The 12416-nt window shown below is 44.7% G+C and overlaps 2 protein-coding genes across 2 annotated transcripts; one reads left to right on the top strand and one right to left on the bottom strand.

The window, feature by feature from the left end:
* The first annotated feature begins 403 nt into the window (after nucleotides 1-403).
* EXOSC9 (exosome component 9) lies at nucleotides 404-5839 on the top strand. The gene is given in 14 exon segments (XM_029964045.1): nucleotides 404-664; nucleotides 1073-1102; nucleotides 1105-1146; nucleotides 1149-1171; nucleotides 1783-1902; nucleotides 1995-2097; nucleotides 2537-2674; nucleotides 2777-2859; nucleotides 3171-3303; nucleotides 3755-3843; nucleotides 4032-4178; nucleotides 4525-4715; nucleotides 5021-5099; nucleotides 5593-5839. Coding segments are annotated over 14 exon segments (1518 nt in total). The 3' UTR covers nucleotides 5672-5839.
* A 2217-nt stretch (nucleotides 5840-8056) lies between these two features.
* CCNA2 (cyclin A2) lies at nucleotides 8057-12334 on the bottom strand. Its single transcript, XM_018083866.1, has 6 exons — nucleotides 12197-12334; nucleotides 11641-11864; nucleotides 10899-11103; nucleotides 10058-10171; nucleotides 9659-9792; nucleotides 8057-9238 (listed from the first exon to the last, which is right to left on the bottom strand). Exons 1-6 carry the CDS (start codon nucleotides 12332-12334, stop codon nucleotides 9187-9189), a joined length of 867 nt encoding a protein of 288 aa, XP_017939355.1. The 3' UTR covers nucleotides 8057-9186.
* Between the last annotated feature and the right edge of the window lie 82 nt (nucleotides 12335-12416).

Raw genomic sequence — 12416 nt, 5'->3', positions numbered from 1 at the left:
GGCCTTTTTACTTACGGTAACACCTCGGAACCTCAGGGAGGGGCTTTCTTCCGACAGATTTGACGCCGTAGCTCCGTTTTTGCCTGCACTGTTTGTGCGCCACAACAGCGCCAACCACTGGATAGGTCTGGGATATGTGTTTGGTTTCTTTTTTAATTAAGCTATTAGAGAGCGTCCAAAGGAGGGCCGCGGGCGTGGTGAAGGGTCCGGAGGGGGAGCCCTGTGAGGAGCGGCTGAGGGGACTTGCTTTGCTCCGCCTGGAGGAGACTGAGGGGAGACTTCATCGAGGTCTTCAGCATTCTTGTGAGGGGAAGAGGAGGGGCGGGCATTGCTCACTCTCACGACCAGCGACAGGACTCGGGGGAACGGCACGAGGCTGAGTCGGGGGAGGTTTAAGTTGGACATGAGGAAAAGGTTCTTCCGACAGGGGGCCGTCAGGCACTGGAAGGGGCTCCTCAAGGCAGCGGTCACAGTACCGAGCCTGAGAGCCCAAGAAGCGTGTGGAGAACGCTCTCAGGCACACGGTGTGGACTCCTGGGTGTTCCTGCGCAGCGCAGAGCCGCACTGCGAGTGTCCGAGGCTCCCTCCATCCCGGGGACACCCCTTCGCTCCGCCGCCCTCGCTGAGGCCGGGGACCCGCCTGCGCTCGAAGCTCCCTGCGCGTGCGCGTCTGAGCGCCCGCCGCCGCCGGCGCGCGATGAACGCACGGGCGCGGCGCGCGGGCCACTCAGCTCCACGCCCCCCCCCTCCCTCTCCGCCTTCCGGCCGCGCGCGCTGGCCCATCTCACGGCGCTGCCCTCTCACGGCGGCTGCCCTCTCACGCGCACGCCATGAAGGCGACCGCCGCTCTTCCAACTGCGAGCGCGCTTCCTCCTCCGCGCCATCCAGGAGAGGAAGGTGCGGCGCCGGCACCCCCTGCCCTGGACCTTCCCCCCTCCCCTTTCCCCGCACCCGGGCAGCGGGGACTGGCGTGGCTGTACCCCAGCGCCGCCCCGGCGCATCCCGTCCCATGCCGGGCGCGGCGCGTTAACCCCGTGTGTGTCTGTGTGCCTGTCTGTGTTGTCCCCGCAAGCGCCTGGACGGGCGGCAGCTGCTACGACTGACCGGAACATCCGCGTGTCCTTCGGCCCGGACGTCGGCTGCTTGGCATCGTGGAGCTGGGCAAGACCAGGTGGGCGCGGGGGCTCGGCCGGGCCGCGGCTCCCGCGGGGCGATGGAGCCCCGGGTTCCCAGACCTGCCGGGGCGAACGGGGAATGTCCCGCCTGTGAGAGCCCGCGGGGATCGCTGTGCACGGATTTTAACTCCCGGAGCCCAAAAGTCGTAGTAGTTCAAGGGTAGGGCCACAGAGGAGTAGTGGTTTCCATGTTGGTTGTGATTACAAATAATTTACAAGTGGCAGAATTACTCCAGTTTTTCATCCCCTTATTCGCTGATTTTGCGTTCTTCCGCAAATCAGACGACTCTTTTTTTGCATGTGGAAAAGTGAAATACATCCCCTTATATAAGTATTTCGTTAGAGTTTCTCATGTGTTGGGAGTCAGTTTTTAATCCATAAAGGACAGCACTGTGTTCTAATTCCTACATTTGGTTCTTCCAGTTGTTGACCGGAGTTCAAATATGCATGGAAAGCTTTGAATGAGAAACTATCAGGACTGAGAATTACAAACTAACACCCTAATTTCGTGCTTTTTTTCCAAGTATGCTATTTTGTTTGTAGTGGTAGAAGATTTTTTTTTTTTCCTGATAAGTTCTGTGACCTGATGGTTTATTTACATTTGCAGGGTTCTTGCACAGGTCTCATGTGAACTTGTTTCCCCCAAGCCAAATCGGCCCACAGAAGGTGTGCTCTTCTTTAATCTGGAGCTCTCCCCCATGGCTGCACCCGGGCTGGAGCCTGGCAGGTAGGGAGCTGTCTTAAAATGACTAAACATGGATGATAGAAGAGCCACTGTTTTGAAGCATGATCGTATTCAACTTAATTTTGTTTTAACAGGCAATCTGAGTTATTGGTGTCACTGAACAGACTACTAGAGCGATGCCTGAGGGATTCCAAATGTATAGATACTGAATCTCTCTGCGTTGTTGCTGGTGAAAAGGTAGGAAAACCTACGAATTTAAAGTGTTTTTAAACTAATAGGTGCATGTAGCTCAAGTTTTAAGACGATTTCTGTCTTATTTTGGAAAGTAGAAATGCTGATTTTAGGTTGATGTAAAGTTCCACACACCTGACTTGACAGGTATTTTTAGCTTGCATATGTGCATAGGTTTTCTGAACTGGTTGGGACCCTACACACTTGAACATTTCTTTGCAGAATAAAGTGTAAATTGTACTTAAGTGTTACCTATTTTGTCGTAATTAAATCTGGTGCCCTGGGTATCTTGGGATATACCGAGGTCTTTCATCTTCTTAAGCAAAGACCTGAGCAATGTATGCTGGTTTTTTTTTTATGGCACAAAAAATGAACTTGTTTTGAAGAACAGCAACTTCTGTAGAACAGTGTCTCGGATTGCCAAGCAGTTCTGTACTTTTCCCAGGTTTGGCAAATTCGCCTGGACATGCACCTGTTAAACCACGATGGGAACATCACTGATGCTGCCAGCATAGCAGGAATTGTAGCTCTGTGCCATTTTCGCAGGCCAGATGTGTCTGTGCAAGGAGAGGAAGTAACCGTGGTAAGTTTTATTTCATTTCTTTCAATATCTTTGTACAGTGTGACCTTTTAAAATTAAATGTGTTTCATAAATAACTGTATTCTGGGCCGATTCCTTTCAAAGTACACTCCTGAGGAACGTGATCCTGTCCCCCTGAGTATCCACCACATGCCCATTTGTGTCACTTTTGCCTTCTTCCATCAAGGGTAAGATTTTGAAGTCTTTTGACACCAACAGCTTATTGTTAATTAAGCAGAATTTATTTCAAATGTAGAAAAGTCCTTAGAATACGTATATTGACAAGCTGATTTCTTAAAAGATTTTATCTGAGGGGAAATGCCAGGGGGAGATATTTCTGTGTTCTGCACAGTGTAACTAACAGCAGCTTTCCACAGGTCATGTAGAAAACTTTCAGGGGGAGTTTACCCATAGTTACTAATACATAAACCAACTCCTGTGTTTAATCAGTAGCAACTTGCCTCAAACTTTTACTGTTGCCTTGTATTCCTGATTCTAGGACCTATTTGTTGGTGGATCCAAGTGAACGCGAGGAGCGTGTGATGGATGGGCTCCTTGTGATTGCCATGAATAAACACCGGGAAATTTGTACCATCCAGTCCAGTGGAGTGGTTATGCTGGTGCAAGACCAGGTAAACCTTTGCCTTGAGCAGTTCCTGTGCTGCAGTCTTGATATGGAGATATCCCTGACGTTTGGAAGCTGAGAAATCAATCTTTTATCGGAAAAGATTATTTATTTTTAGTCCTAGTGGAAGAGCATAGCACTGTGTACCATGCTGTGGAAGAAGTGTTGAAAAGGCATAGTTTTTGGTCTGATTTGCATCTTTTTTTTCCCCCCCCTGTGATTTGGCTGAGGGAATCTGTAAATTATTTCCCATTGCACTCTGAGGAAAGGCTGCAGGGTGTGTATTAATCTTTTGCATAACTGTTAGTGAATCCAGTCCCTCATGCCGAGGTGCCATACTTTAAGTGTTTTTAATTCCTGTGATTTAAGTGTTTGTGATTCCTATGATGTTCCACAGTTTTAGTTAAAAACACCTTGCTTTCATGGTCTTAAACTGTTGTTGTGTGTATAACAAACAGATTCTGAGATGCAGTAAAATAACAGCTGTTAAAGTCGCAGAAATAACAGAACTCATTCAGAAAGCCTTGGAAAACGACCACAAAGCCAGGTGAGTGTTTTGGGAAGGGATGGAAATGGGTATTTCTAAGAAATGCACTAAAAAGTAACCTGTAGTTTGAACAGCAAATCGTTTACACTTGCCTTTGATTTAAATAGCAAGTGTGTTTGAATTTGAAAATCAGAAACCATCTTTAGGTGTGGAACATCCTGAAATAATGCCTGTCCCTGAATGACTAGGAAAGAAGGTGGGAAGTTCGGCTTCGCAGAATCTATCTCGAACCAAAGGATCACTGCCTTCAAAATGGAGAGTGCTGCTGTTGACACCAACAACGTGGAAGAACAAGCAGGAGAGATCATCGCTAAAGCTGACCCTCCTTCTGAAGTGTATCTTTTCTGGGGTATTATCCAGGGGAAAACCAGGCTTCCCATCCTCTGTATTAACACTGCTACAAGCTAAACACACATCTGAGATTCCTCACAGATTTGGGAGCCTTCAGAGGAAACATCCTTGGCATCTTGGGTTTGGTTCTGACTGCTTTTAGGGACCTTAGTTCCTTGTATAAAGTGTAAAACTGTGATTATTACAATAACTGGAGAAGTGGCACTCTTAACTCCCTGTTAAGGCTGTTCTCCACCAGAGAGAAAAGATACACCTTAAAAATCAAACTGGTTTGTTCTCAGGATACAGAGTTTTACCAGCAAACACCAAGATTTTTCTTGACTCCTGCAGTTTTGCCAATCCAATATTGCACACTCCTGGGACAGCCCAAATTGGGGAAGGAATAGAGAACTCCTGGGGAGACCTTGAAGAATCTGAGAAGGAAGAAGCAGCAGAAGAGGAAGGTGAAAGTGAAGCAGCTGCTTTTGAATGTCAGAAGACAGAAACTGAGGATACAAATATGATGAAGGAAACTAAGGAGGGCAAGTATTTATTGATCTCAATATCAGACATGCCTATTATATCACTTTAAAAGTCTAGAATTAAAATGTTAAGATTAAAATGCTAAGAAGTTCTTAGCAAGAAAAAGCCACCTCACACATTTGCTGTTTCTACTTCACCTGGTCACTTCTCTTCAAAACTTGATTCCTGTAGTATAGGGAGGGCTCCAAATGAATCAGTAAGCCAGTCTGAATGTTTGTTACTTTGAAAGTGGCTATTAGTTACAGAAGTTGTTTGTACAAGACTGATCAGCAGTTTATTGTTGATGGGGTTGTTTGTTTTTTAGATGAACCTATTTTGCTGTCTGACAGCGAGGAGGAAGAAGTTGTCATTCTGGAACCACAGGAAGTACCAAGGAAAACAAGGTAACCATCCTGTGAAATTAGGAGGGAAGAGGAGTTTGTAAGGAGTATTTCCAGGAAGGACAGGATTTCGGCAAGGCCGGGGAAGGTTTCAGTTGATCAACGGGACAACAGAGAGAGCTGAGAGCGAGGAGGTTTAAATCTGGGCTAGTTCACTCCTGTCTGGGGAGGCCAGAGCCTGGCTGGCCTTCAGCTGCCTGGAATAGTTATAGACAGACTAATCTTAATCATTCCAAAGAGATACTTCAGAGATTCTACATGCTACACTAGAGCTAATGTTAAGTTTTATGTCCCAGAAGTGAGGTTTGGTGCTGTGTCCCTGCACTAGCCATGGAAACCCTGGTTGCTGTGTGCAGTGCACTTCCCAGAAATTAACTTAGACCTTGGCTCTGAGCATGGTGGGTGGCTGCCCAGTTCTGGATGATCATCGTGTGTTCTTTTGAAATAGTAAAACTATTCAGTACATTCCTTTGATACAAATGTTGTTTGCTCACAGAACACAGACCAGCACAAAACCAGAGAATACAAGTAAGAAAGCATTTAACAAAAGGAGAAGAAAGAAGAGAACTCGATAAAGCCGTCATCCCTCCTGCAGAAATGCTGTACAATATGGAATTTGGTGTATTATTACTGAGATTATTTTTGTAGATAATTTTATTTTCTCCCCCCCCCCATCTCTGGTTCTGCTTTTATGTTTATGTTAAAACTATTGTACACAGCTTTAAATAAAAAATTGCCTGTAACTGAAATTGCATGGTTGGCATCCAGCTGCAGTAAAAACTCTCTAGTTATCTTGAACTAACTTCCACAACCTGAAGGGCAGATACAAGATGCATCATTTTCTTAACAAAACAGCCTGTGCACAGTCAGAGTTCAGGTGGTAAAAGGAAAAGTTTCATTCCAAGGTAAAGCTTCTCTTAAGGTAGCTATTGCCACTCCTTGGGAGTTTGTCATTCTTCACTGGGGTAGGTGATGTGCTGTGACTGAGATCATCTTGCCCATGTCCCTGCACGTGTTACCTTTTACTCAAACTGCTTTGTATAAAAAGCAATATAAATCCATGTACTTAACAAACTAGCAGAGAACTTCTGCAAGATAATAGAGAAGCAACTCATACTTCAGCAGTGGAGTTTCTTAAAAAGTTTAATTAAATATTACATGCAACAGACAGGAATGCTTCTTGAACTTATAGGCAAAGAATTATGCTCTGAACTTAGAATTGGGCAAAACAAAGAGATGAGGAAGGTTCCAAAATATCTGATCTGGGTGCTTTGTTTGAAAACAAGTCACACTGGAAACACACACGTATTTACAAGAGCAAAGGAGGGCTATTTTACATGTGACCTCAGTGTTACATGAGCTGTGAACAGAAGTTACTGTTGCAGATGTTGCATTCCCCAAATGAAGTTAAGAATTTAATGTAAAAGAAAATATAAAATTGCTCCCAGCCATGCAAAGCTTTAGTCAAGTTGTGCTCTTTTAGAACGGGACCAACACACAAAACCTTTTCTCTTTCCTTGTTGCTAACCCAGTGCATTTTCTTAGTGTCAGTTCTTCCAACCCAAAGTCACTGTCCTGAGTACAAAAATGGGTGAAGATGCAGTTTCTTCTTAATTCCATGGTACCACTGGACTGTAAACTTCTTCAGAAAAAAAGAACAGCCTTTGCACTGCTATTTCTCTCTTCACATAAAACATCACTACATTCCTTAGAGCCTTCTGTTTGAAAGGACTAGAAGTTAATGATTAGGCTTGACAGTAGTACAGTACAATTTGTTCAAAGCTTAGTAGCAAAAGCTGGAATTGTCCCATATTAACTTCAGAAAACGAGGCAATGGAAAAAAAGATAGTACTTACTGCAGCAGCAAGAGCTGCCAGTGAGGAAGGAGGAACATAGTCACGCTGGGCAGAGGTGCCAGCCCAGGACTGATGCTTTTCTGTTAGGCTGTAGAGGAAGGCATGCTGATATGGCAAGAGTAAAGCTGAGGGAGCATGGAAGAATTTTTGTCTCTGTTATTGGAACAGTAACAGAACAACTTCCTTGAAACTAGAGCAAAGGTGTTTCATTAGGCAGTAGATTAACACTGAAACCCCCTGAAGGCCGTTCACCTCAGTACTGCTACTTGCTCTGTTCTGGGGAAAATAATTCAAAACCTTCCTTTAAGTGACCCTCTTTCCAAAGTTGATATTTCTCAGTAGTCTTGGAATACACCACTAAAAGGAAAGGGAAGACAGAACCCAGTTTCTCAGGAAGAGTGCCGTGGCCTGTTGTCTTCAAGTAATAATTGCCAGTCAGCATTGTGAGTTATCTTTCCAAGGTCATGAGCGTGGAAAACGCATTCCTGTATATACAAACTCTCACTCATGCAAGGCTAGAGTGTTTCCAATCCTAAGCACCAGACATGATACACTGTGCAGGCTGCCCCCAGATAGTTTCAGCTTTTACAGTGGCAACCTACTGAAATTAGGCTAAAGGCTAGTGACCAATGAAATACTGTTCTCCCATTAAACATTAGAACATGCATGAAAGTCCAAGTGCATCTTAAGAAGCTCATATCGGCCAGAAAGGCCTCCTCTGCTGCATATTTTGACAGGATAAGCACCACTCAATAGTTTTGTAACTGAGGTGGTTCACAGAGGGCTCAGACTGCAGGGGTGGGGGCAGAAAAGTACGTTTGTAGTTACTGAGATGAGACCTGTGAGTTGTCTCACATTAATGTGCTTGCCAGCTTGACAGAGGGCTGATGAGTTAAAAAAATTTAAATAGCTCCCACCCTGACAGCTGTTGGACATCTGTGGAGAGTTTATACTGCTCACTACTGGGTGCCCAGATAAGCAGACAGACAACTTAAAGTCAGAGGCAAAGGTTTCACCTTGCCAAAAAGCTTTAGAAATGAATGCCAGTTTAAGATGGCAGTACTTCTCCTCAGTGGTTTTAAGGTATTAGCAAGACCACTAACATCAGATACAAAACCTGTTTATTGGCCAACCTGGAAATGGCTTAATTCAACCCCACTTCTGTGCACTCACTGCTTTACATGCAGAGAACAGCAGGTGCAGGGCAGCATCACTCCATTTACACAGGCTGAAGGTAAACATCCATTGGATCTAATGCTGATTATGTTTGCTCATGTAACAGAGTTCCAGAACTAAGGAAAAATACAACCAGTTGGTCTGCATTTTTGCTGCAGAGGAACTCTCTCCAAGCATGAGGGCTGTACAGAATCCATACAGTTCTGCACGTAGCCCATCCATACCAGAAGACATTTCCTCCCCTTGAGGGCACAGAGCAGTAGTTCACCCTCCTGCAGTTTAATCCCTCCACCACCCTTAAAGAGGTACAAGGTAAGCAGACTGAAGACTCATTTTTTTTAGTAGGTATTGATGGGCTTTGGGGACAGCTAACATGTCCCTGGGAACTCCGTGGGTTTATTAGTATCAGTTTTACACATGCACAAGAAAACACCTGTAGCAAGACCATTTTCTATGTAGTGGCAGTGAGAAGTATGAACTGGTGTAGGAGTTTTAACCGTGCAGCCCCTGCAGCAGAGCATTCAGCCTGATGAAGCTCTGGCACTAAATCACAGGGCACATCCTAAGAGAGGCTCACGAGTCCATTCCAGCAAGGTGTTCTCCTCACAGCCATATAGATTCTTCCGGTATAATAGACATGAAGCCACACTTTGGATCTATGCTAAGTCTCAGTTTAAACTAGACAGTATAAAAATGCTACAAATACTGCTGTGGAGCCCAAGTCTTTCTTACCCAGAAGGAGAAAAAGCCCCACTAAAATAGTGCACCCCTAATATTAACGTTTAGGCTATAAGTAGTTAGGCAGTCTCAGACCTCACACAGTCTGCATGGTTAATTCTGTGCCTGAAGAAAACATTTGGATAAAAACACGGTTAAAACTCTTTAACAAGATTGCATGTACAAAAGATTTACATTAAACCCTCATAAAACTAACTTCATAATTAAAGTCATCAAAGCCTGTATTCTGAGTGATCACATCTAGAATTCTGAACCATGTTTAAAACTGTACATCATTTCCTGGTAATATACATCTCTTGAAAAGATCAGTCTCTTGATTATTACAATAAGTTTAGTGTGTCTGGCGGGTCAATAAGCGATACTTCATGGTACCTAGAGAGGGAAAAAAAGATGCAGGATGTCACCTTGCTCCAGTGCTGTCTGCCACAAAGAGCAGCACACACACTGCAGCAACACTGCCCACAAGGCAGGAAACACTTTGGGGCTTGTTGGTGGCCGTGCCCACAGAGATTTTTAGCAGCATCAGGTATCACCAACTGTAGGAACATCAAGAAAACTCCTCCAGTTTCCACCTGACGGTTCTGGCAGAGACAGAACACCAAGTATTGCTCAACAAACCACCGTGCAAAAACCTGGGGAAGTCTCATCACCATTTCACTGAAGTGGTGGGTTTGGTGAGCGGAGCCTGCCTGAAGGCTCAAGGTGCACCCCACACCCTGACAAGCAGTTACGTGTCAGCACAACTCAGGTGTAACACCCCTGGCTTCTCCCAGCATCTCTAGAGATACTCACTTTGTACTCTTGTACTTTTCCCTTATGGACTGTTGTGTGTGCTGGGCTGCTTTGAGGTAGGTGTTGTGTAGGTCCATGAGGCAAGGCTTGATGTCTTCAAGGGTGTAGCCAGTTACTTTGCACAGGGATTCAGGCTGAGGGAAAAAGGAAAGGAAGAGGGATATTGGAACAGTTCTGTTCGCTTATGCTGACAACCTCCAGTGGAGTTTTTGGTTTGTTGTTGAAACTATAACACCCCCCATCCCACTTTTCAAATACCAGAGGGAGCAATCCCTAATTAACAGCCCAGGAGCACGGAGGAGCTGCAATTCCTGCAGCCCAGCCTCAGCATTCAGAACTGTGTACAAATACACTAAACACACAAAGGCACATGAGGGCTCACATTGGAGTGCTACATACCCAAGTTCGTCCAGTGAGTGTGTAGTCTGCTAAAAGAAATGCTGCAGCAGCAATAACTGATGGCAAGTATTTCAGGTAAGGATCAGCATCAATTAGACTCAGCTCCCCAAGGTACTGCAAGGGAAACAAGAAAGGGAGTCATCTACTTCCAAAAGGAAGGGGAAGATCATTTAACAGTGGCACCAGAACCCTAATTTAAGCTTGACAATCCTACCATCAGTTGGAGCAACAGCTTTTACTAGTTTCTACTTACTTACTCATTTATCATCCCCTGCTAAAGTGTTCCCAACACATGCTTTTCCAGCACATTTTATATTTAGGGATATATGAGAACTAGAGGAAAGAACGTAGTCAGGTCTGACCTTTGCACAGTGAGACAAAGGCTGCTGTTTTAGGAGCTCTGGTAGCTACCACACAGCTAGGATTTATTAAAACTTTAGCTGAAATGTTATGTGTGCTCTGCTTTAGAAATTACCCTCTGGATTTAGAGCTTGCTGCTTGTTGAGGGGAAAACCAGAACAAAAGTCCTTATTAGCCAAAGTGGGTGGGTATGTGTGGCAATTTTGGATAAGAGAGAGGGAAACTTCTATCTAGCAGTGAAACAACCCCCAATTTAAAGTTCTTTAATCTCTGCCTGCTCTGAGTAAGTGTGCACGCTTGAGCCAGGCCAAGTGCCAGCCTCTGATAAGAATGGAGTATCCCAAACAGCACGTGCAACAGGAGCATTAGCTTCCAGCAGTGTGGCACCACTTCTGGAGGAGCACACTTCCTAATGTGTATATATATATATCTGCAATAGAACACTCTAGTGACACGGGCTGAGCTGGTAATTCTTACTTACCATTGAGAGGCTCTCCATTTTAGCATCTGTCTGCTGATGTAAAAAGTACTGGGTGAGGAACTGGTTGATTGTTGGAGCTGCCAAGTCAAATGACAAAACCTTCAAAATTAAGTGCTCCATCCTTAGAACCTGCTTCTTGGTGTAGGTGTCATCTGTGATGTAGACAAACTCGGCTACTTCGGGAGGGTAGATTTCTTCAAACTTTCTGCCAGGAGAAGTAGTTATGAGTAAATAATCAAGTACTAGAAAACCAGATAACCAGCAACATTTAATGAAAGTGAGCACACTCGTTTAAATTCTGACTTGGGAAGTAGCTGGGCAGTGGCACCAAACAAGTTTCCTGCACTTGGTTCAGTGGCTCTTGAATCAGCAGAACTTGAAATTAGAGAGCTACAACAGCCTGATATTTTAGGACTAAGCAGTTTGGGACTTGGAGTTACTGAAATTCCAGAAGAACCCACTAAACTAGTAATTGGTGCAAGCCAAACTTTCTTTTCACATGCCTTATGCATATGCATACTTCAAATACTCTTTAGATGCCTGCTGCTGCAGCTGGAAAGGACGAATCCTCACTCTAGGGCAATCTACAAAGACAACTGCCAAGCTTTTAGGTGCAAAACTCCTGATTTTTATTCTAGTGTGGAGTCAGCCCCAGCTATAGGCAGCAGAACAGTGATAGCCACAAGATTTCCATCCGTGGGAGACCGGCAGGTGGAATTTGAAATGAAGTAATTTCACTTACGATGCAAGCAGCATGGCTGCAGTACCCACAAGCTGAAGTTTTCCTCTCAAAACAGACATTGAAGAAAGAAACCTATCAATGTAATTTACAGCTAAGTGCAGGGTTTCATTCTGTAGTTTGTATTCTTCTCCAACTTCCACCAGCCAGTCCACAAGAATAGCCCGCATGTTGTTTGTGATGTCAGGTTGCTTCCTCATGTAGCCTATTTTAGGCTTGCATTTCACCTGTAGATTTAGATGACAGACAAAGCTGAGTTTGGACCAAGCACTGGTGGGGAAGCAACTGTTTAAGCTCAATTTTCCACAGTTTAAACAAATCAGAAGTAAACAATGGTAAGTTCAGGATCAGTAAGTTATGTTTCTGTAATCTTGCTTTGCAGCTTCCGTTCAGTGCGTGGCACAGTAAACCGGTCTTATGCCTACAGCATCTTATTTCTCCCTTTCTAGCAAGCTTTAATTTAGTCACTATAGTAGTAACTCACGTTTAGATGCATTTCTCAAACCCAAAGCCCTCCCCCATAAGCTGTAAGCAAATTAGAAAAGAGACAGCAGCTCACCTCCATTTCCCTAAGGTACGTATGGATTTCGCTGATATAGTCTGGCACATTATTAACGTTTGGTTTTGTCTCTTCGGTTTCTGAGGTTATTGAAATATCCATAATACTCGGAGAGTCTAAGCAGAGGATAACAGCCATGTTAAAATGGGCACCATCAGAACACCCCCTCACAGCACAGGGAACCTTGTGTAGGCTCTCTCAAGTAGACTGGGAGTTGAGG

Source organism: Manacus vitellinus, unplaced genomic scaffold (genome assembly GCF_001715985.3).
Source record: "Manacus vitellinus isolate BGI_N305 unplaced genomic scaffold, ASM171598v3 scaffold_69_pilon, whole genome shotgun sequence".
Lineage (NCBI taxonomy): Eukaryota > Metazoa > Chordata > Aves > Passeriformes > Pipridae > Manacus > Manacus vitellinus.
The sequence above is the reverse complement of the archived record's forward strand: the minus strand, read 5'-3'. Positions and strand labels throughout refer to the sequence as shown.